The sequence below is a fragment of the Microtus pennsylvanicus genome, chromosome 12, assembly GCF_037038515.1.
Source record: "Microtus pennsylvanicus isolate mMicPen1 chromosome 12, mMicPen1.hap1, whole genome shotgun sequence".
NCBI lineage: Eukaryota > Metazoa > Chordata > Mammalia > Rodentia > Cricetidae > Microtus > Microtus pennsylvanicus.
Window position 1 is genome coordinate 12,609,571 of NC_134590.1, and position 22,450 is coordinate 12,632,020.

The 22,450-nt window shown below is 48.0% G+C and overlaps 1 protein-coding gene across 7 annotated transcripts in view; it reads right to left on the reverse strand.

Annotated features, from left to right (window-relative positions):
- Shroom3 (shroom family member 3) overlaps positions 1–22,450 on the reverse strand; it is a 280,782-nt gene that overhangs the window by 35,731 nt on the left and 222,601 nt on the right. For 5 of the 7 annotated variants that reach the window (XM_075944415.1, XM_075944414.1, XM_075944418.1 and 2 more), the window contains one exon: positions 7,206–7,337. The exons of the other annotated variants lie outside the window; for them this stretch is intronic. In XM_075944415.1, the coding sequence (XP_075800530.1) occupies positions 7,206–7,337 (132 nt within the window). The remainder of the gene's footprint in view (positions 1–7,205; positions 7,338–22,450) is intronic. 7 annotated transcript variants of the gene reach the window in all.

Consider the following 22,450-nt stretch of genomic DNA (forward strand, 5'->3'; position numbering starts at 1 on the left):
AGGGAGGGGAAGGAATATCCCAACCAGGAGCAGAACAGAGCATCCTAGGAGCGTGAGACCCAAGAGGTGTGGGATCTTAGAGCTTAGAAGAAAAACAAAGGGGAACTCCAGGAATCTGAAATTATGAGAAATTCCCCCCAAACACACATCAGGGCACAACAACTAGTCCGGGAGGCTCGGGGGGACCCAAGCAGGAGAGCCTCAAAAAGGCTAAACAGAAGCAGACACTTCCACATGACAAAAAACCAAATAGAAAAAGGTTGACCAAGGCCGGCATCCATACTCAGGCGGGGAACCCCAACTGAATGCAGTGGCCAGGGATATGTAAAAGAGAAAGGCACGGAAGTAAGAGTGGGCTTTAAGGGAAGGAGAGGATAAAGGGGATCATGTGATCAAAATGCATCGTACGTGCTTTGAAATGTAGTCACAGAGGACAAAAGCAACCGTAAGATTAATTTTTTAAATCAGCACATCTGAGAGAAGCCTAGGAGAGAATCCGCCCATGGAAGAGCAAGGATAAGAATCACATACAACATCCCACAGATACATGTAAAAAGGGGTCAGGGTGAGGTATTGATCGCTGAGGGGGAAGACGGGGGGGGGGGGTGAGCAATGTATGATGACGGACACGTATGAAAATGCCCTAATAATCCCATTTTCTGTATGTTCTATAAGCACATAATAAAAACTGTAAAAGAAATGTAAAAGACAGAGTTCAGAGAACAACTTAGCAGCCTAGAATGCTGTACTGTGTGGCCCACCTACAAGAGTGAAGGAGACGCCAAGTGTGGTGGCCCACTCCCATAATCCCAGCACTTGGGAGACGGAGACAGAGAAACAGGTGTATGGTCACACTCTGGCTACACAGAGTTTGAGTTCGAAGCCAGGCTGGGTTACATGAGACTCCGTGAAGGAGAAAGTACGGTGGCACACACCTGCAATGCCAGCACTGGGGGGGGGGGGGTGGATGTGAGGGGCCATCCTGCACTACACAGTAACAAGGCTGGCCCTTCTACCAAAGTCAAAAGTGGTCACTTTCAGAAAACAGACATTGTCATCGGGAAAGACAAAAGTTTTGTAGATCGGAAACTTGAGCTTAAAAGAAAAATCAAAGAACCAGTAAGGAGGGCAAAATGAAATTTGAAATTTAAAAATGTCCTTTACTTTATACACAGCCTGGCAACAGAGCATTGAGAGGACTTAGCAACTAGTCCCCTGGCCCAGCCCCTCCTCCTGGAGGCAGCTCCGGGGACTTGAAGGAGGAACAGAACCCTGCTGATCTGAATGAGATAAAGGACAGTCTAGGTAGATAAGCGAGGCTGGAAATCCCCGGTTAGACGCCCTGCCAGAATACGGGATGGAGCCTGTGGTAAGTCTGATAAGAATGAGCAAAGTAGGCTGAAGCTTAACACGTAGTTGCTTATTGTTCTTTAAAAACATATTCTTGAGAAGCTAAAAGTAGCATGATTATTCCGAGTCTGAGGCCAGCCGGGCCTACATAGTGAGTTACAGGTCAACCTGGTCAGAGCCTCAGGGGAAAAAATAAAGCAAAAACAAACAAAATACCAAAGAGCTAGCCAACCAAAGAACAACAAAAAACTTAAAAAAAAAAAAGAGGCAAGAAAAAAATAGATACAACGCTATCAAAATGACATCAGAAAAAAAGGCTCTTGAGTTAGAACCCTGCCATGAAAGACCCTGAATCTCATTTCACACTTACCTTGTGGCAAACAGAAACTTTCGCATAGAGCAACCCCAGGCCAATCTGGTACCTATTCAGGAGCAGGGCAGAGAGCTAAGTCATCCCGGCTGGGCTTCAGCTCCGCCCACAGGGGTGGGGCTCCACAGCGATCCCTACCCGGGCAGGTGAGCTGGCAGTTAAAGGGCAGGAACCACTGAAGCTCAGGGAGCTGGGACTCTACCTCCCGGTCACCTATGTAAATGGACCAATTAAAATCCAACTCCTGGACATGAGAGAAGAAGAACGCGTGGCCCTAAGTACTTTTCCTGGGAAAAACTAGCGTTTGGCCAGCAGCACATCCCTTTGGAATGGAACGCGTCCAATGCGAAAGCAGGAAGCCTCCTCCCCGAGGGACACACGGTTTGTGAAGTGCCTGTTTCGGCTTCTGAAGCGGCAGCTCCTACAGCGGCTCACCAGGGTTTCTCTGAGACACATTATCTGGAGAGCAGGCAGAAGGCAGCTGGGGACAGGATGCCCCACTGAGAGAACTAGGAGGTGCAGAAGCCCTGGCACGGGAGCTCAAAGGGAGCCCGACTCTGGCCGTTTGTTCTTTCTCACAGAGAATGTTTGTAGTATTTGATCCCGGATAGTTATTCTAATGGCGGTGGTGGCTGGTGAGGGCCGAGGGGGCACAGGAGTGGGAAAATCCTTGGTTGTAAGCTAGAGTAACTGTCTCCATTACCAACTCGTTACCCTAGTCCAGAGCTCCACAGAGTTTTAGGGAAACGTATCGCCAACATGGGTGAGATCATAAAGATTCTCTTTCCTCCCACTGGGTATGGTGGCTCACGCTTGAAATCACAGCAGAGGCAGGGGGATCTAAAGTTCTAAGTTGACCTAGGGTACATACTAAGACCCTACTTCAAGCAAGCAAGCAAGCAAACAAATGCAAAAACACTTTCCTCCTGGCTCTCCCTGCAGCATGGTCTCCGGATGTAGCGTGAGGTGGCTTTGAACTCAAAATTCTCCAGGCTCAGCCTCCAAGTGTTAGGATTTCTGTTGCACGCTGGAGAATAGGATTGCTAATGCACACTGTGGAATAGGATTGCTGTTGCACACTGGGGAATAGGGCTTCTACTGTTGCACACTGGGGAAAGGGATTGCTGTTGCACACTGGGAAAGAGGATTGCTGTTGCACACTGGAGAATAGGGCTCCTACTGTTGCACACTGGGGAATGGGATTGCTGTTGCACACTGGAGAATAGGGCTTCTACTGTTGTACACTGGGGAATGGGATTGCTGTTACACACTGGGGAATAGGGTTTCTACTGTTGCACACTGGGGAATAGGGTTTCTACTGTTGCACACTGGGGAACAGGATTGCTGTTGCACACTGGGGAAGGAAGGTTGGGTTACTAACTGAAGAAGGATCTGGATAGAATTCTGTCCTCTTGTATTTGGTCCACAAGGTGACCCTAGAAGTTTCCAATTTTCAAAATAATAACAGTATTGACGTCCATGAAATAACCACTGCTAGCCTCCTGCCTCAACACCTGTTTGACTCCACAGATAAGTACATCATGAATTCTGTACCAGTACAAACAAAATAACGGTACTTCACACCGCTGTATGTTCAGACTAGGATTTAGACCCGGGGCCCGGCGGAAATCACTTCAAACGGCCAACACAGAGATAATCTGAAGCAACAAAATAAATAACACAAGTGCAGAATTATCACCTAGGAGATGAAATAAGTATGAAGTCCTCAGTGAGATAAATCAATCACTGGAAAAACAGATGGGAGAGGGGGAAAGAAGCATTTATTTCCCTGCAGAAGAATTCCAGTGAATAAACGTAGAAGGAATGAAGGAAATATGGAATAGCTTCTAGAACATTCCTATTGTCACAGATAATAACCAACAGATTTTAGAGTAGTGAAAATAAAGTCTGAAGAGAAACGGCATTACGCACAGTCTCAACGTTACTCTCCAATAGAATTATGAATTGCAAAGGAACAAAGAGTGCCCCTCACAGTGGAGAAACAAGGGGAACTCACCATAACCTAGTTGCCAAAGTTGCCCTCAGCAGTGTTGAAACGTCAGCATCACATGAGCCTTGATGCAAGGCTCTAGGAAAGACACACACCATTTGAGTGAGGTTCCTGCCCCGAATGCCTAAACCTTGATTTCATCATGAGAAACACAGATACCTCCAAATCGAAGGCATTCTACACAGTAAGTGGCCAATTCCCAATATCAAGGTCAGCTGGGCAGTGGTGGTGCCTGCCTTTAATCCCAGCACTCTGGAGGTTGAGGTGGGTGGATCTCTGTGAGTTCGAGGCCAGTCTGGTCTACAAGAGCTAGTTCCAGGATGGGCTCCAAAGCTACAGAGAAAACCTGCCTAGAAAAAAACAAAAAAGAAAACAGGAAAAAGGAGGAGAGCTGAGCAGGGTCCTTCACTTCTCCCCTCACTGCCACCTCCCCCACCATGGGGCTGCGTCCAGACAGTGAGCCAAAACAAGCTTTTCTTCCTGAGGCTGCTCTGGCAGGTGTTTTGCAACAGTAGCTAACACAGCCCGATGACCTTGGAGGACAGGAGAGAATTAGGAAGCGTGACCACAAAGCCCTCTAACTATAGTTATGGAGACAAAGGACACACATACACAAGTCTGGGCAAATGCAGAACAGTGGTGATACGTGTAACACCCAATCGAATCAAGACTGATTTTGTTTAAGATAGATGCCACGTATCTCAGGCTGGCCTCGAGTTCTCTATGAGGCGGAGGATGCCTCTGAACTTCTGATCCTCCTGCCTCTGCCTCCGCCTCCTCAGTGCTGGGATTTAGGACACCACCGTGCCCAGCTTATATGGTGCTCGGGATAAGACCCAGGCTCCATCAGGTTAGGCAGGCACCCCAACAAATGAGTTCCGCCTCCACCCCCACCACTGGCCCCCATGACAGCAGGAAGCAATTCTGGAGAACGAGTCTCCTCTCCCAAAAAAGTTTGTCCTCAGGGTTGGGAACACTGTTTAGGAGTTGTTGATTATTACTTGTATAAGGTAGAGGGTTGGTGTTGGGGTGAAAACTATGTAGGTTCAAAAATAAAAATAAAAAGGGATAATAGTAGTGGGTAATAGAGTGAACACTTGTAAGCTATTATTTATGGACAATTTACATTGGTATAGTTTCTTGTATACTGGTACAAGTCCAAATTATATTTGTTATTTCTGTTTACAATATTTGTGTACCTATGCAAACTTATTCTGTCAGACTGTATACATGCATGTTCCTACCTCTGTTTAGGACATTTTGTATACTAATGCAACTTTTAGGATATATTTTTATGTTGCATTATATATTATTCTTACCTCTGATCAAGATACTTATACACTGTTTATATTGAGGTCATTGTTCTCATTTGCTGCACATTTGTTTACAGATTATTTAATATTCTGATATGAGGTCTTAGTCTTTAAGTTATACAGGTATTAAACATTATAGGTCAATAGTTGTTCACATTTGTTATATACATAGTCAGATTAATTAAGCTCTTTAGAAACATAGAGATTGTATTCTGCCTAGATAGGTAATCTTCAACCACTTCAAGGATCTGTAGAACATGGCATTTAAACAACTTAGGTCTATTGACCTGACACATGATTGCTCCTGACAGCACCAATCTATTACCGAGAGAAAGTTGAGCACGGAAGACAGTCCACTTGGAGTTTGTTTTCTTTTTGGCATAATTGGCCTTTAGGCAAGGCCCATGTCTCAACCACTGACAAAATACATGGTATCTGGATAGGATAAGCAGGACACAAGGAAAAGGACTGCGAAACCTTGCCAAAACAGGGTAAGATGATTCTGAAAAATTCCCTGCCTCTGAAAATGCTCTGTCAGTTACTCTAGGCCTTAGTCAAAGTTGGTTGTTTCAACATTGCAAATGAGAGTTTAGGTGATTGCTCAGGCAGCCAGTTGTCTCTGTCATATACTGCTCGCTTTGGAAACTGCTTGATTGCATTTCCTGCCTATTCAAATAATATCTCCCTTCTCAGGCCTTCCATGGGGTTGAAGATTAGACAGTCATAGTTGCCTTCCTCTTATGATTTAGCCAAGCTTATTTCTGTTGCAAGGCTTAGACTCTTTGGAATACAATGTTTATTAAAACATTTATCATGTGTTCCTTGCTTAATATTGTTTATGTTGGTTGTAATTCTATACTTGATATCTGTTCCTATTGTATATAATTTTGTACTGGGTTTTGGATTGTTCTTATTTAGACAAAAGGGGGACGCTTGGTTAACTAATTATCTTTAAGAGGTGGGACCAAGTTAGGGTGTGGCTTGCTGGGACCCGGAGAAAAAAGGGTGCACTCTCTGTGGTTCCCTCATGGCACAGCTGAGCTTGGACTTCTTGTTCCTGTTTTTGTGAGTTTTCCTCTTATATAAATAAAAGTATAATTGTTTTATCTTCTAGCTAGCCTGGTTATTTCCCAAATCGAGCTAACTTCTACACTCCACAGCAGTGTCCCTGGAAACCACTCTTGAACTGTCCTTCTCCTTTCCCATACTCTTGTCTGCTATTAACTCTGCGTCCTTAATCCATCTTGAGTCTGTGTCATCTCGGGTCCCATCAGCATGGACTCCGTTCAGGAGCTCGGTCATTTTCTTCCCAGATGAGAGCAGCTGCTGTACAAATGACAACTTCATGACCTCGAGGCTCTGCCAGTGACGTGAGGTTCACCTACACAGTCCAGTAGGTGATGTGAGGTGACCAACTGGAGCGGTGTCAGCCTCAGAGCTTCCGCCTCCACCTGTTGCTGGGAGCAAGCCTGCCTGATGGTTCTGAGAAGCTCAGCCTAGGCCTGGCTTACCCCCACTCACCAGGCAGCTAGCTTCTCTGGCCCCCTGGCATGTTCAAACTACTTTCGAGTATCTTTCTTAAAATGGAATATAATAAAGACTCTCAATGTAAATATCAAATACAAGTGTTGTTTTACTACATCAAACATAACAGACACTTGATTGCATATTTGTGTATCTTAAACATGGAAAATCCAAACAATCAAATTTAGGTTGGCACAGATTCAATTTCCTTCTCTCTCTCTCTCTCTCTCTCTCTCTCTCTCTCTCTCTCTCTCTCTCTCTCTCTCTCTCTTTCCAGGGTCTCACTATGTAGCCCTGTCTACCTTAGAACTTGCTATGTAGACCAGGTTGGCCTTCAACTCATAGATTCACCTGCCTCCCTCCCAAGTACTAGGATTAAAGGCATATGTCACTAAACGAGTACAAAATTAATTTCTAATGTCTAACAGCACAGTGGTGGGGCATTTACTACTGTGCTTCAAGACCATGGGTTCAATCCCCAGGCCTAAAATAAACAAGATTATCATCCTTCTGAACTTTGACCTATGTGATCCCCTTGATCAGCCCTTTCTCTCCCACCAGCCTGTGTCTTTGACCATCTTAGCCGCCCCCAGTGCCCTCCCCTGAGGTGTTTGGCCTCAGCCTCCATGCCTCCTACCTCTGCTTTAGCCGAAGTTTCACTCCTCCTGACCATGTTGCTTTCCGGTGCTGGGGACCGCCGGTGAGCAGCTCTGAGCTGAGGGAGTTAGAGGCACCAGGGTCTGCATGGCCCAAGTCTGCACAGACGTCTCTGTTAAAAACAAGAGAATGAAGAGCTGAGTATGGCAGGCTCTACAGGGAGGAGCACAAATCTACAGAGGGTCTTCCACCCTTCCTGCCTATGACTCTGTGGCTAAGTATATTTCTACATTTCTCTGAAACTATCTTTTATGTTTTGTAGTTCTGGGACTTTGGTGCAATTTAGAGACCGAGCACTCACCTAGCATGCACAGGGCCCAGCACTGCGGTCCTCGGGGTTACCTCAGGGCTCTGTGAATGCTGAACAAATGCTGGCTCCTGCCGAGCCACACCTAGCCACCTTAACTGCTGGGACTCGACGCTGACCAATTGAAACTTGAACTCAATGATCCAAATCATCACACTGCTTCCCTGAAACCAAGTCGTTTCTCAGTTTCCATAGGAGGAGCACAATCTCTAAGTGCAAGAAATGGCCTGTGCCCCGATCAGTGGGTGGCAGATCAGGAGGAAACATAACAGTGCCTGAGGCACTACTATTTCAGACTGTTTAGATTCTATCGGGTTGGGGAGCCAGCCTTTTGTGCACCCCTTTCAATCCTGCCTCCCATCCACGGTCCTCAACACCATCCCTGTAACTCCTCTCCTCCACACTCCCAGGGAGTCGGGAAGAATGTGAAGCCCCGCATTGCTAGAGCCTTCTGCCATGGGAACAGACATATTTCCCCTCCAGAGACTCAGGTCTAGAATTTCCAAACACCCTCGAAGTCGTCTCTTTAATCGCACTGGCCCTGCTTCAAGCTTGGAACTAATTTTACATTTGTATTTTATATTATTATTGTATGTGGTGTGGGCACGTGAGTGCCATGGCACCCGGGGCCAGAGGACAACTCCTGCCTGCCTGCCACGGTCTCTTGTTCCTACCGTGCTGTGTGTTCCAGGCTACCTAGCCCCAGAGACCCCCGGGTTGCTGCCCCACAGGCGTGATGGGGTTACAGATATGCACCCCTACATCTGAACTTGTATATGGATTCCTGGAACCCAACAGTTGGCAGGTCTGAGCACTTTCACCCACTGAGCCATCTCGCCATCCCCACAGAAGTGGGTTCCTCCCAGTGGTATTTGTCTTCCAGGGTTTTTCTCAGCCTCTGAGATCCAACTGCTGGACCTATGGGAGGCACGGTCAGGCTGCCCTGCCTCTGCATATGCCTTGGCCAGAAGGCAAGGATTACCAAGCAGCTGCCGAGATTAAGCCTGTCCATCTGGCTTCCTATTTTTCAGAGCACAGAATGAAGTCAACGAACGTTCTTTCTCAAACCCTGAGACAAATAAAAAGAACTTTTTATTCCAGGGTACTGGGGAGGGGCTCAGGGGCTCAGCTGAGGCTTCCTATTCTTTTTAGATTTATTTATTTTTATTTTATGTGCATTGGTGTTTGGGGTATGGCTGTCAGGTCCCCAGGAACTGGAGTTACAGACAGCCACGAGAGGCCATGTGGGTGCTGGGAATTGAATCAAGGTCCTCTGGAAGTCAGTGTTCTCAACCTCTGAGCTATCTCTCCAGCCCTGAGGTTTTCTATTCTTAAGGGGCAATGTTTCTGTTTACCTTAGCTGTGGCCTGGATTGGTTCTGAAGGTGTCTCTCAAGGACTTAGGGGCTCTGCAGAGTGGTAGGACCTTTAAGAGGTGGCAGCGTATGGTGGGGGCATTAATAGCCCTCCCTTGGAGGAGTGGGCTGTATACAGATAAACCCGAACCTTGAATCATCGCCTGCCTTCCCATTTTTCATGGTAGCCTTTTTTTCTTGATCTGTGCTCCCAGTCAGGATGCAATCCAACAGGATACGGTGCAGCCTTGACGGCTCTCACCAGAGACCAAACCAAGAAGCCTGCCCCACCTGGACTTTCAGCCTCCAGAACTGGGAACTTAATAAAACTGTCAAGCTAGCCTGCCTTAGGTGTTCCATTATAGAAACGCTGAAGGGATCCCACAATTCGTTACATCTCTGTAGTCTCGCTTCTTTCTATTTAGTCAAGAGAATTCTAAACTTGACCTTTGAGGCCTGCTTGAGGTTAAGTCACCTAGGACATTAATGGCACTGGGCCAGGGAACTCTGGGCCTCAGGCTCCTCAGCTGTAGGAGAGACAAAATAAGGGACTGTGCACAAGGGCTAAAAACACATTTCTGGAACATGAGCCCTGACCAGCTAGGTGACATTGTCCTCTCTACGCCTCTGCTCTGTAGTCAATAAAATGGAACCACAGGGCCACTCTTTGCATAGGGTGTGGAGACTCTTCTGTAACACGGGTAAAGTACCTGGAGCAGACCCCAGGGCATAGTAAGCACTTAGCAAGTTAGCCATTATTATCATAAGGCCTGTCTTGCAGAGTTGTTCCAAAAGTTCTAGATAATGTATAAACTGTCTAGCATACTGCCCACGCGTGGTATGTGCCTAATAACCCTACTGTTCTCATTCCTGTCTTAATATAATACCTTCATTTTAGAGCTTCTTTCAATGGTTACACAAAGAGCTGCAGTTTAAAAAAAAGCCTTGTTTCTACAGGGAGGATAGAAGAGCCTTGGCCAGTGAGCGCTCACAGGCCAAAACCTCCTACAACACTCACGCCGCCCTCACTCAGAAATTCCCGCACGACCCTAGCAACACCAGACAGACAGACATTTGGCTTAAGTCGAGGTGCGAAGCAGACTCAAAGGGATCTCCCTGTTCAACCCCCTAATGTAAAGATTTGATGAAGGCAGAAGGCCACTCCGACAGCGGGCAAGAGAGAGGAGAGTTTGCTGCTGGGTCTGATGACCTGAGTTCCATTTCCAAGACACAGACGTAGGAGGGGAGCCATCCCCTGTTCTCCTCCTCACAAGTACCCGTGATTTCAAACACAAAGCACCCTTCAAGACCACCCACTGACATCATCCACTCAGCCACAAAGGTTTAGCCTTGTCCTTTCCAGGTGTCCCCTAGACCTTAGTCTCTTCTACTGAAGAAAAACAACCACAGGCAGGCCTTTCAGAAAGCCTTTGTGGCATTTAATAACTTCCTCATTTTTTACTCAAACCGCAGACATCGGCTCAGTCCTTTCTGTACGGTGGCTGAGCCTCCGAAGTGCCGTTCTTTGTTCTTTCTCCCATTCCCCATCCTAGACACACGTAGGGGGACAGAGCCACAGGTTATGGGTGTTGCAGGCCATGGCTGGGCAAGAAGAACAAGCCAACGTGAGAAAGACGCAAGCCTGGGGCACGTGTGAGCATCTCATCTTTGAGGATTTTTCTGGTGCGAGACCAGCATCTCAGCACTGCCCTCCGAAGCCATGGCACTACAGCCACTTGTCATCTCAGAGGACCAGGGCAGCTGGGTGCAAGGCTAAGGAAGCCATCTGAGCGTGTGACTGCAATTCCAGGAGACGCCACAGCAGCCTACCGGCTAAGCCTGACACTTCTGCCCTAGGCTGGTGCAGGGGACCGGACAGGGAGGTCCAAGAAGAAGAGTGGGTGAGCTGGAGACACCATCAGAAATCAGACTAGAAGGTACAGGAAGCATTTGCCTGCACCCACACTCCTGCCTTAAACTCTTCTGGGATAATCTAGACAACAAACAGTTTTAAATTCCTATGTTCTAATGAAAAGGAATTCTACAGTGACTCTAGATGGTAGACAGTTCTGGAATGAACTTTGGGAGGCCTATCAACTCAACACCCCGGATTTATCATTTTGTGTCTCTCTGTCTTATCTGTACATGGACCCACTTAGCAGCACAGTGAGCCTCTGTCTGGGCTTTAACCTCATGCTGCCTCCACAATGGCCAGCCTCCCCACCTGTGGCAGACTTCTCTGCTGGCTCCACCCACTGCAGTAACTGACATCTGCAGGCACTTTGATCTCCTAATGGGGTACCACAGGCCTCAGGCAGACTGACCCAAGTCTTTCCTACAAAGGGGTGTCCATCTTTCCCCATATGGTGTGAGCTATTACCAAAACTCCGTATGAAAGAAACAATGAGCGAGGTGATTTTTTTTCTTCTAAGACTCATTTTCCAGAATACACTAAGACCCAGAAGCTGCGTGTCTTGGCTCAGACCACACACAGAATTATACTCACTGCAGAGTAAAACCCCAGACAACTACTCACTCTCCCTCCTAGAAACTCAGCACTTTCAAAGCTTTGTTTATGCCACCGAATTTTAGGCCTTCAGATTACTAACTTAGATGAGAATGGTGATAAGCCCACTAATTTAAAGTTATCAGATGGAAGTATTTTTACTTAAAATACACTGTAGAAGCTCCTGGAATCAGCAAAACATCTTCAAGTGAAAGTACTGAAAGAAGCCATGTGGCTGTCCCGCCTCTCCCGGCCAAGTCCCTGAAAGCCAATTCCCCACTGGCTGGTGCCTCCCCTTCCTCCTTCAGCTTGGATAACCACTTCCTGCAGGATGCCTTTCCCCACCCACACAGTGGGGGTAAAGTGGGCTGAGTCCCCTCCCCTCCCAAAGCACAGAGCAGCAGGCTAGCCCCTGGATGTGCATGTCGGGGAATGATTACAGGGTTTCCACCTGCCTGCTTTTGTAGGTCCCTCTTTGACGGTAGTGCGTACATCTAAGACAAGTAGCCCTGTGAGGAATGCTGGTACAATCAGCTGATATTTGTTGGGTGGATGAAGAACCGCTAAACATTCACCATCCTGTAACCCAACCCAAGTTAGTGTGCTGCGCACTAATGAGTCAGATACTTCTGGGGACTGTCGAATGTTTGCTGTCTCTTCCTATCCTCTGGTCTCAGTATCACAACCGTGAGTGATAAAGTAGGAGCTAAGCCAACCGGAGAAGGGTGAGCGGGGCTAAAACCTATTGTGATCTACAATGGCAGTGAGCCGTCATAACATCCTTCTTCCTCATACTTCAGAAACAGGAGATGCAGGTCAACCACCCATCTCTTTCTACTCCCTAAGATGGGTACATTCTGCCCCTTATTACCCCTAACTCCTGATCACACAATAACTGCTTTACTGTGAGGTATTTTAATAGCATCCATTAAGTACTTTCTGGACCGAGTTTCGGCCAATACAAGATAAGGTTCCGGATCATTCTGTTCCCAAGGCTGTTTGAACACTGTAAAAACTACAGGAGGATGGCGGAGGCTGTAGAGGACACAGGGACCTGAGCCTATTCCAATGGCCTCTCCAGGCCCACTGAGTTTACTTTTCCTATTTCGTCCTTAAATGGGAAAAACAGTGGCAAAAGGAAGATTCGTGCCTCAGGACATGGACCATTACAACCAAAGGACAGGCTCCGTTTACCTGGTAAGACCAGCCACTTCCCCCACCCCCACCCCCACCAATGCCTCTAATCTAGTGTCTATGCAGTAGCCAGCATCACCTTTACACAGAGTGGACAGTGCCATCTCCTGATTTCTATGGTGCATTCAGGAAAGGCTCCTAAACCAGACGCAAGGAGCCAACTCCTGGCCATCCTTCGACCTTTTGAATTTTGAATATCACCAAACCCTGACCCCACCCAGGTCCTCCTGCTCTGCCCTTCACTATGTTCTTCTGAACCAGAACCACCCAAGATGAGCACTAAGAGCTCAGTAGGAGGCCTCTGTCGATGCATCTGGACTTCCCAAATGCGGTTCTGTGCTGTGCCTCTAAGGCATTGCTTGTTTGTGACATTTTTTCGGACAGGCAGGCTCTTCCTTTCTTTTTGTCAATTTCTACTTAGGCCATGAGCCCTAACTTTTGGCGCAGGCTTCGAGAGTGCAGGGGCATGGCTGGAAACTGGCCCAAACCTCTGACACAAGGCTGGCATGCTTCGGTGCAGTTTGTTATCTTTGTTTGGGAGCAACCAGAAAGCTTTTCGTAATTAAGTGGGCCGTGTATGTTTATGCAGGGCTACGTCTGTCCTCAGAACCCAGAGAATTTCCTCTGGGTTTACGCTGGGTGGGTATGCATACTTGCTTCATGACAATATGCCTTCCTTCCTAGAAGCCACATTCTTGATGTTCCAAGTCACTTTCTGCTTCTCCATGTCTCTCTGACCATTTGCCCTGTGTCGTGGGCTAGCGAGTTCTCATCAATGTAATGGGCTCCCCAGGATGTACCTCCTTCCCCTCTCCCAGAGTCTCCAGGGGGCTGACAAGGCCTGGACTCTTCAGTGCCTGAAAGACGCTTTAAGGAAACTTCTGGCCTTTACAGACTTCTGTTCTTAAACATAGCTACTCGTCAGTTTCTGGCTACTAACCATGTGACCACAGGTCAAAAGTTCCCGAGACATTCTCAATGCACTGCCCTTTCTCCAAAGGCCCCCTTGCTCTTACTACTGACCCTTGGCTACTCATCTATTGAGGCTTAACCCTCTGGGTCACTGTCTCTTCGCTACTCTCCTTTTCGCTTTTCGAATCATTCCTTAGGATCCAGGCAGCTCAGCCTGCACCCCCTTGACTGTATGCTGGCTGTGGTCTATCTGGGCACTTTTAATCACAGGCATGGTGCTGGCATGCTCTTAAAAAGTCCTCATCTTTCTGCTCACCCACCCAGCTCCCAAGGCTTGGTTAGTGACGGCAGGGCCACACATAATCCCTCAGGCCTGGGTCCACTCGCACTTGCTTGGGCTGCTTTCTCTGACTGCCCTGACCCACGCCTACAATCGATATCCTTGGCATTTAGCATTTCTCATCTATAAGCTTATCCGTTTCTAGATGTCAACCTTGTATAAAGATGGCAAAGGGATGAACAGGGGGGAAAAAAAATCAAATGACCAGCCCAATCTTTTAACCTCCTAAAACTATCAATCTGCTTCAATCTTTCTTTTCTGAAGTGTTTGTGTGTGTGTGTGTGTGTGTGCGCACATAACTGTGTACCATGGTGTGGGTGATGTGTGTTGAGCTCAGAGGGCAACCTGTGGGAGTCCATTATTTCCTGCTACCATGTGGGTCCAGGGATTTGAACTCAGGTCATCGAGCTTGGCAACAGGCACCTTTACCAATGGGTCACCTCTCAAGCCCTTGACTTCACTCTTTCTATTCAGCAAGGCCTCTGGCACACCAAGCCTTACTTAAGCAAAGGCTGAAGACAACCAAGGGACCCTGCTCAGGGGCTTACAATTAAATTGATGAGACCTCTGCTAGGGTCTGCACCTTTTAGCTTAAAATACTCAGAACCTAGGACCTGGAACAACCCTGGGTAGTGTGTGTGGACAATCAGGATTCCAGAGCCAGCTGCTCGGGTCCTCAGCCTGACTCTATAACCCGGTAGGTCTTTGCCCTGGGGCAGGACGCTTGCCTTAGTGTCTCACTGTCCTCCCCTACAAAACAGGGAGGACGACAGCCTCTGAGCGGAACTATTAAGTCTTACACGCATCAAGTGCTTTGACTGACACCTGCCCACAAAGACTACCTTCAGAGACCCACGTGTGTCAGGTGCACGGCGTGTTAGCCTTCCGTCACTACAGCCGAGGTAATCAGCCTGCAGTTTTAAAAGGCTTTATTTTGGCTCACAGGTTTGGCTCTGTTGTTTGGGTCTCCCAGGGCATGCCACGGCAGCAACACGTGGTACTGTAAAACACCCCAGTCCAAGGACAGCAAGGGAGAGGGAAAAAAAGAGAAAGGGGCTTTGGTCCCACTATGTCTTTCGAGGGTACGTCCCCAAAGGGCTGCTGACCTCTTACTGGATCTCACTTCTTCAGGCTCTCACCCACTTCCTACAGTACCCCAAGGGGCACAGTGACTTCAAAAGATTCAATAACCACTGAAAATACGTGGAAATGAAGCAGTGCTTCTGGGGGAGGGGGAAAGCCTCCTGAGAAAATGAAGGCCTTCCTTCTCCAGCCTTTACTCTCTACCAGTGGCTGGGACACACTCGAGTCTCTGCAGCAAGCTGTGCATACTTACACAGATACCAACACAGCGCAGGAAGCGCTCTTCCAAACCTCCTTCTATTGGGCCTCGCGCAACAGGACTTATTGATCCCCAGCCACAACATGGTGGAGGAGCAGATACTTGCTCCAGATCACACCTTGTAAGCTGTGCAGCTGGCGTAGCTGGGTCCTTAGCTCGTTTCCGTGCATTTCACCTTGGAATCTCCTAGCTTAGGCTGCCTTTGAACATGACACCCCTAAACGTCCTGTGAAGGGGGTTAATAACCCAAAGCTTCTCTGCAGGGAAAACTCGGGGAGGAGAAAGGGGAGTTTTCAAATGGGGCTCCTATCTCCCAAGGCCAAATGTTCCTACACTTGAAAAACTAAGGCCAGCATCAAAAGGGCTCCCTCACTCCCACCCTCGGCACCCAGGTTGCATTCCTGCCCTTAGAATACTTCCTAACACTAGGCACATCGCTGAAAATAACCCAACATGTAGGAAGACAGCTGGTTCATTCTGAGACAAGAGCCTGGCTGCCTGGTCCAAGCATCCATTCAGCCACTAAGGGTCAACCACAGAATGTATATTGAAACAGGTATTATACTTGCAATGGAAGCAAACAGATATGACCCCTCTGTGCAAATAACTCTTCAATTATTCACTTAGAACCCCGATGAGTGCTGTAGGAATACAGTGCAGGGGATCGTGGGCGAACCTGCTCCTCGCTGTCTATGTAGATGACCGCACCCACCCGTCACACGGAGAATGTGGCAAAGCAATTGTCGCAGAAGCTGTAACCACTTTATGGAGTGCTTTGAGACAAGCCGGGCACTATACTCTTCCTAGCATAGCCATCCTTCAAGACACGACAGCTGTCTTTATCACTCCTAGTGTTAGAACTCGAGGCTGGCTGACGGCAAGGTCTATGATCTTGACCACCACGTAAAAGTCTTAATCCTACCTGGGGTTCTTTTCCTTTCTAGCCATAATACCCAGCAAATATGTATCTAATAGTTTGCAATGTGGTGTACATACTTCCACTCAGACACATGCACGCATACACACACACATAAAATAATAAAAACTTTTACATGTTAATGGAGGTTGTCATTCATTGAGAGGAAATAGACCCCTTGCTAAATTCGGCATCGGCGAGGAATCGTAGCAAAAGCAAACTCACTGCCTTGTTTGCAGTGGAGTCTAATCCTCACTTTGCCCAAGAGGATTACTGGGCTTTAGGAAGGAGTTCACATGCACAGTTCTTAAGCCCACGGCAAATGCATCTGTTTCCAAGATTCATTCCATTTTCTGGACAGGAATAAGCATCCCACGCTATTTCAATATCGAAAATTAGCAAGCCTAAAGGTTCCCCACCTTGCTATTGGCCAGGCTTCTCCTGGGCACACTTCTCTCCCCTGCTAAGCTTTAATTCTGTGGAAGAAGCACTGGAGGGGCAGGGGAAGAGTCAAGAAGCAGCCAGAGTGCAGAGAGCTGACCAGTGTACAGCAGACATGCCGAGGTGGGACTGTGTCTGCAGTCTGTCTCCGCCTATCCTTTCATTGCTGTGGATAGTGTGACATGGGCTGGGATGGGAAGGCAGAAAACCTAAGCTACAGTAAGCCTCCAAGGATGCCTTGGCCACTCTCTCCCCCGGGGCCACCCTCTGCCGCAGGGCCACCGCCTAAGGGCTCCTTTAGGTATCTCTAGGGTGGAAGGTTCTCTAGAAGATTGTCTCATTCTAGGTGAGCCTGAGGGTTCCTCCAGGGGCACCTTCCTCAGCACAGCAGATGTGGTAGGGGACCACTTTCCTCCCCTTACCACCAGACAGCCTAACCTCCAACAGGAGACAACATGGGGCTCCAAGACAAGTGGCCGAAGAGCCTTCCGAACAGGGTTCCGAGAGAGCTTAGGGACATGCCCGCGGCTACTTTTGCTGCCACTTGTCGCTGCCAGCTGCCACACTCTTGTGGGTTCCCAGGACCTACCTGCCTGGTCTTCCAGGTTGGAAGCAAAATATGCCTTTGATACCAGTTCCTGGTCTTATCAGGGTCAACTAACAGACAGTTTTGGGGTAAAAGTCTACAAGAAAGCAGTCAGGGAAAAGATTGGCTGGGCAGAACAGTGCTTTCTAGGCACTAACACACAGAAGGCATCACCCTAGACTAAAGTCAGACATGTCAGTGACAGTAGAGACAGGCAGGGCTGGGGCAAGAAACACCCTGGGAGCTGTCCATCAGCCCATGGGGCTCCTCCCTCTGCAACCCTGACGTGTCAGGTCTGGGAAAAGTACAGAGTCCGGGACAAAGGGGAGGTACTGGACTGTGACCCCACTTCACGAATCCAGCTGTGGAGCACTGGCCTCCGCCCCAGCCGGACCTGGCTCCGTAGGGGAGACAGCCCCCTCACACCACACATTCCAGCTGCTGGTGGTGAGGAGGTAACCATGGGAACCAACACAAAGGGCTGAATGTTAGAGGAAAGGCCCGAGGCGATGGCAAAGAGGCTGGAGGGGCTCACATCTTACACTCTCCTAACTGCAGTCATGCCTACTGTAAGAAGCTGGATCAGGGGCTGCCCACGGCTAAGCTGCCTGCTGGCACAAGGCCTCAGGGCTGTCGGGGCAGCCAGGCTGCTGCTAATCCTATCGGGTCTTCCTCAACACTTCTAGTTCTCCTTTCAGAGTGTGGTGTCTTACACTGTGCTGGCCAGTTGATAGAAATCACCTGCACCGAGACAATACAGCTCATTCGGATGGCCAGAGATGACACACGGTGACATTCTTGCCAATAGGGAGCCACAGACTACACTTTGTAAAGGGTCCCTCCCTTCAACACTCAGCTTTTGCCCAGCGTGTCTGTGACCAGAGCTACCCACTCTGCATTCTGGTGGCTTCTGTGGAGACCTCTTAGGTGGTTGAGGAAGTGGCCCTGTGATTCCAGATATCCAGGGAATTCCACCTTATTAAGGAGAAACAGTAATTCCGTGTATCTAACTCCACAATCAGGGTGTGTGTGTGTGGAGGGGTGGTAACAGTTCGGTTCGGGGGTGGTAACAGTTTGGTTCGGTGCTGGTTAGTTTTTTTTGTCAATTTAACACAAAGTAGCATCGCCAAGGAAGAAGGAACCTCAACCGAGGAAATGCCTCTGTCAGATTTCATGGCCTGTGGTCAAGTCTCTGGGACACATGCATGATGGAGGATAGATGTGGGCGGGTCTAGCCTGTTGTGGGAGGGGCCACTCCTGGGCGGATGATCCTGGGGATGTGTAAGAAAGCAAGCTGAGCAAGCCACTGAGAGCAAGCCAGTAAGCAGCCTTCCTCCACGGTTCCTGCCCTGACTTCCTCGATAATGGACTGTGATCAGGACTTCCCTTTCCCTTTCCAGCTGGTTTTGGTCAGTGTTCATCACAGCAGCAGTAACTAGGAGATGTCTCCACGGTATTGATCTACATCTTCCCCTCGTCTTCATCAGCAGGGTTTTCAACCTACTACTGATTTACTTTTATCTGAGGTTTTAGGTCAAGGTTCTTTACCCTCTGGAAGCCGAGGAGAAGTCAATGGGAATAAGTGGTTTACAAGAATATCATGTCGCTAGCTGGCTGCTCCTCCTACCACACCACTGAGGAACGCGACTTGCCGTCCCATTCTTCTGCAGAATGAGAGCTGATTGTGGCCTCTAACGTCAGTCTCTCCACAGCTGTCACAAAGTCCAGGCCGAATCCCTACGATTTTAGTTCCTAAGCTGCTGGAGTTCCTCTGCTAAAGTGTGGGGAACACCATCAGAATCTCTCACAGACAGACACCAGGGCTTGAAGAAGGAACCTAACCCTTTCCCCCACAACCTGGGGGAAGATCCTTCGGGGGTTCAAAGCTCACAGAGCCAGGTGTGGTGGGGCACGTCTGTAGTCCCAGCATTTGAGAGGATAAGACAGGAGATGGAGACTGTACACCGAGACTGTATCCGAGAGAGAGAGAGAGAGAGAGAGAGAGAGAGAGAGAGACAGAGAGAGAGAGAGACAGAGAGAGAGAGAGACAGAGAGAGAGACAGAGAGAGAGACAGAGAGTGAGATTGAGATTGAGAGAACCAACAACGGGGACTCAGACAGTTTCTCCTCCTCCGTATTCATCCGCAAGCAGGACGTAAGGTTAACACAGGGGTCATCTATTATTGATGTTACTCTCTTCCTGGGATAACTGAATCTCAAAAATACTGCCTTAATGGGAAAGCTCGCCAATGTCTCTTACGAACTTCATCAGCTAAGGGAAAGGGTGGGTTTGGCTCTAACTCCGACACCTCCATGCACTCTACAAGCTATTAGATCTCTTCTGTGTCTTGGGTTTCCTCACTTTTAAAGGGAAATAATACCGCCTACCTTAGAAGAATGCGAGGAAGATGAAATTGGTCAAGAGAACGGCAGTTTCAAACGGGCTGAGCCTTGGTAACTGAGCATTGGCAAGGAGAGGCTTGCAGTTAACGCCCGCCAGGTGGCTGCCTGGTGATTCTGACATGTATGCTGCTCTCTGGGCATCACCATCTCAGCTTCACACATGCAGAAGTGGAGGTGGAAATGGGCTCCCCAGCCACCAGGAGGCATCCCTGCTCGGATTCAAGCCTAGACTGTTCTGTTTGCACAGTTGCCTTTATGCAAGACTGTTTTGTGGCTATTTTTAGTAAGGAATAATAAAGGAATACCAGAGTGAGAGCCAATGTTTGAAGAAATAACACGACCAGGATCTTAACTCTTCAGTGTTAGCTGGAGGCTTTTGTAAACAAAACACAATACGTGAAAAACTAGACTCTCCCAAGACAATGCTCTCGATTCGGAGAAACAGCCCCACAGAACCAGACCCGTGATCAAGCCCGGCTCAGAATAGCTACAAGCCCCACAGCACAATGCCCAGCTATTCACCAGTGTTCCTGGGGCCTGGTGACTTCCCAGGCCATGTTTGAGAAATGTTTACTAAATGAGTTAAACCGAACCAATAACAAAATTCCTCTCTGGAATTGGCAAAGCAGTGACTATCTTTCCCAAACACTTGGATTCAAAGAAACAATGGAAACTCAATAGGTTTAACTGTTGTCCTTCTTTCAAAAGCTTTTTCACTGAAAATTCAAGTTAAATAAGCCATCCTATGTAGCCCTGGTTATCCTGGAACTTGCTCTGTAGACCAGGCTGACCTCAAACTCACAGAGATCCTCCTGCCTCTGCCTCTGCCTCTGCCTCTGTGATTAAAAGCCTGTGCCACCACCTCAGGGTTAGTGTAGCTCTGGTTGTCCTGGAACCTGCTTTGTAGACCAGGCTAAAAAAATGAAACAAAGTATCAATTTGATACAGCACCTAGAAACTTCCTTTTTCCACCTGCATTTCTAGATAGATCATGGAAGGCGCTTCTGGGAAGATGCGTTTGAGCCTCAACCCAGAAAGAATTCACCTTGAATTACTATCATGAAACCAGTCTTCAAAAGTGGGGTTTGCCTAACAGACACTTCTTCTCGTTGATGTAACTTTAAAGACAAATCCCTGTTATTTTTTTTTCCATTTTATTAAGAAAATTTTCCAATGGATGGTGGTGGTGCACGCCATCAATCACAAGCATTCAATGAACCCCTTGGTTCAAGGCTAGCCGGGTCTACAGACTGAGTCCCAGGACAATCAGGGCTACCCAGAGAAACTCCAAAAGTTCAAAAACAAAACTCACCAAAACTGAGACAAAAAAACCCAAAACCCCCCAAAAGCATGAAGTTTGTTCTGGTTTGGCCAACAATTCCTAGACATGGGGTCCACCTGGTGTGTGGCTGATATACCCAGTGACACTTCAAAATGAATTTTCTCTTTGCCACTGGCTATCGATTACAAATAGCATCTTGGTTAGGGGTGGACCCCTGTGATCTGCTGGTCAGAAAGGCAAGAACGTTGCAGTGGCATCCCCAACAGACGCAAAAAGAGACCGTCACTAAAATGAGAGGCTTATCATGCCGGGGGTGGCAGGGACTTTGCCACACAACCTTCCTACCCCAAGACAATGAAGCGGTTTTCAAGTCACTCTTACTTTAAATCACACGTCACCACAGCGCACAGACAGATGAACAAGGCACTGAGCTCAGACCAAGCTACTTTTACACCTAAGGACATGAGCAGGTACTGTCCAATGTCCCCAGGCAAATCATAACTTGCCCAAAGTAACGTCAGACACCCTTAAAGGCAGGGGTGGAGGGAGGGAGTCCCCCTCCTGGTTTCCCTAACGCTGTGTCCAGTTCGACAGGGTTCAGTAACCGCAAACATCTATGTGACTCTGAGAGGAGGACACAAAGCCTCCCATCAGCACCGAAAGTTCTCCTTCCAGTCCATCTCCTGGGCAACCACCGACTTCTACTGTAACTGATTAGTTCGGTGGTTAGGACTAGCAACAGCAGGGGGTAGAGTGCTTGTCCCGGACGTGAAAGGCTCAGGTTTCAAGTCACAATACAGCAGGCAAATAAGCTGATGTATAAACTGACTTCAGTCAGCACAAAGCTTCCGAGATTCGTCAAGAGCTGAGCAGCCGCCGCTCATTTCTGTTGCTTGCTGAGTAGTACTCCATTGTGCGGGTGTGCCACAGTGTATCTGCCTTCTTGTTTGTGGAGAAATGATTATTTCCAGTTGTAGACAACCATGGTCAAGTCGCTATGGATACTGTTAAACAAGACTTTTTTTTTTTAATAGACATTTTTTTCACCTATCTTGAATAAATACCTGGGCATGAATATATTGGGTCACAGGTTGGTATATATTTAACTTTACAACTTAAGTTCTTAACCCCTGAACTCTACTCCCATAGGGCGTCAGTAACTTATTAACATGTTTTATTTTTCCTATATGATGAGTATGCCTGAAGGCAGGGAGCCCATCCCCAATTTCTAGGATGCCTCCCACATGGTAAATGTTAGCTAAATAAACAAATGTCCTCTGTTCCTAATCTTATTTGATGTTATGATAGCCTAAGAAAACTAGTTTGGGGCACACAAGGAAAAAAAACCCGACAACAAACAGAAGGCAGTGGAGTGGCGGGGTGGGGGTGGGGTGCTGCTCCCTCAGGAAGGCGAAACACTGTCTGGCCAGAGACGTAGCTCTGCTTCTTTTTGCTCTGACCTCTCCCAGATCGCGAGCCCTTCTGTGACCTTCCAGGAAGACTAGGGCAGCTCCTGGACAAGTGATACTCAGGAAAGGGAGGAAGGTGTCACTGCAGCTGAGGTCACACAGTGGTTAGAATTACACACTTCTGTCAAACAGGCAGGCGCAGGGAGAAGCGAGTCATGAAATTCTACCTTCTG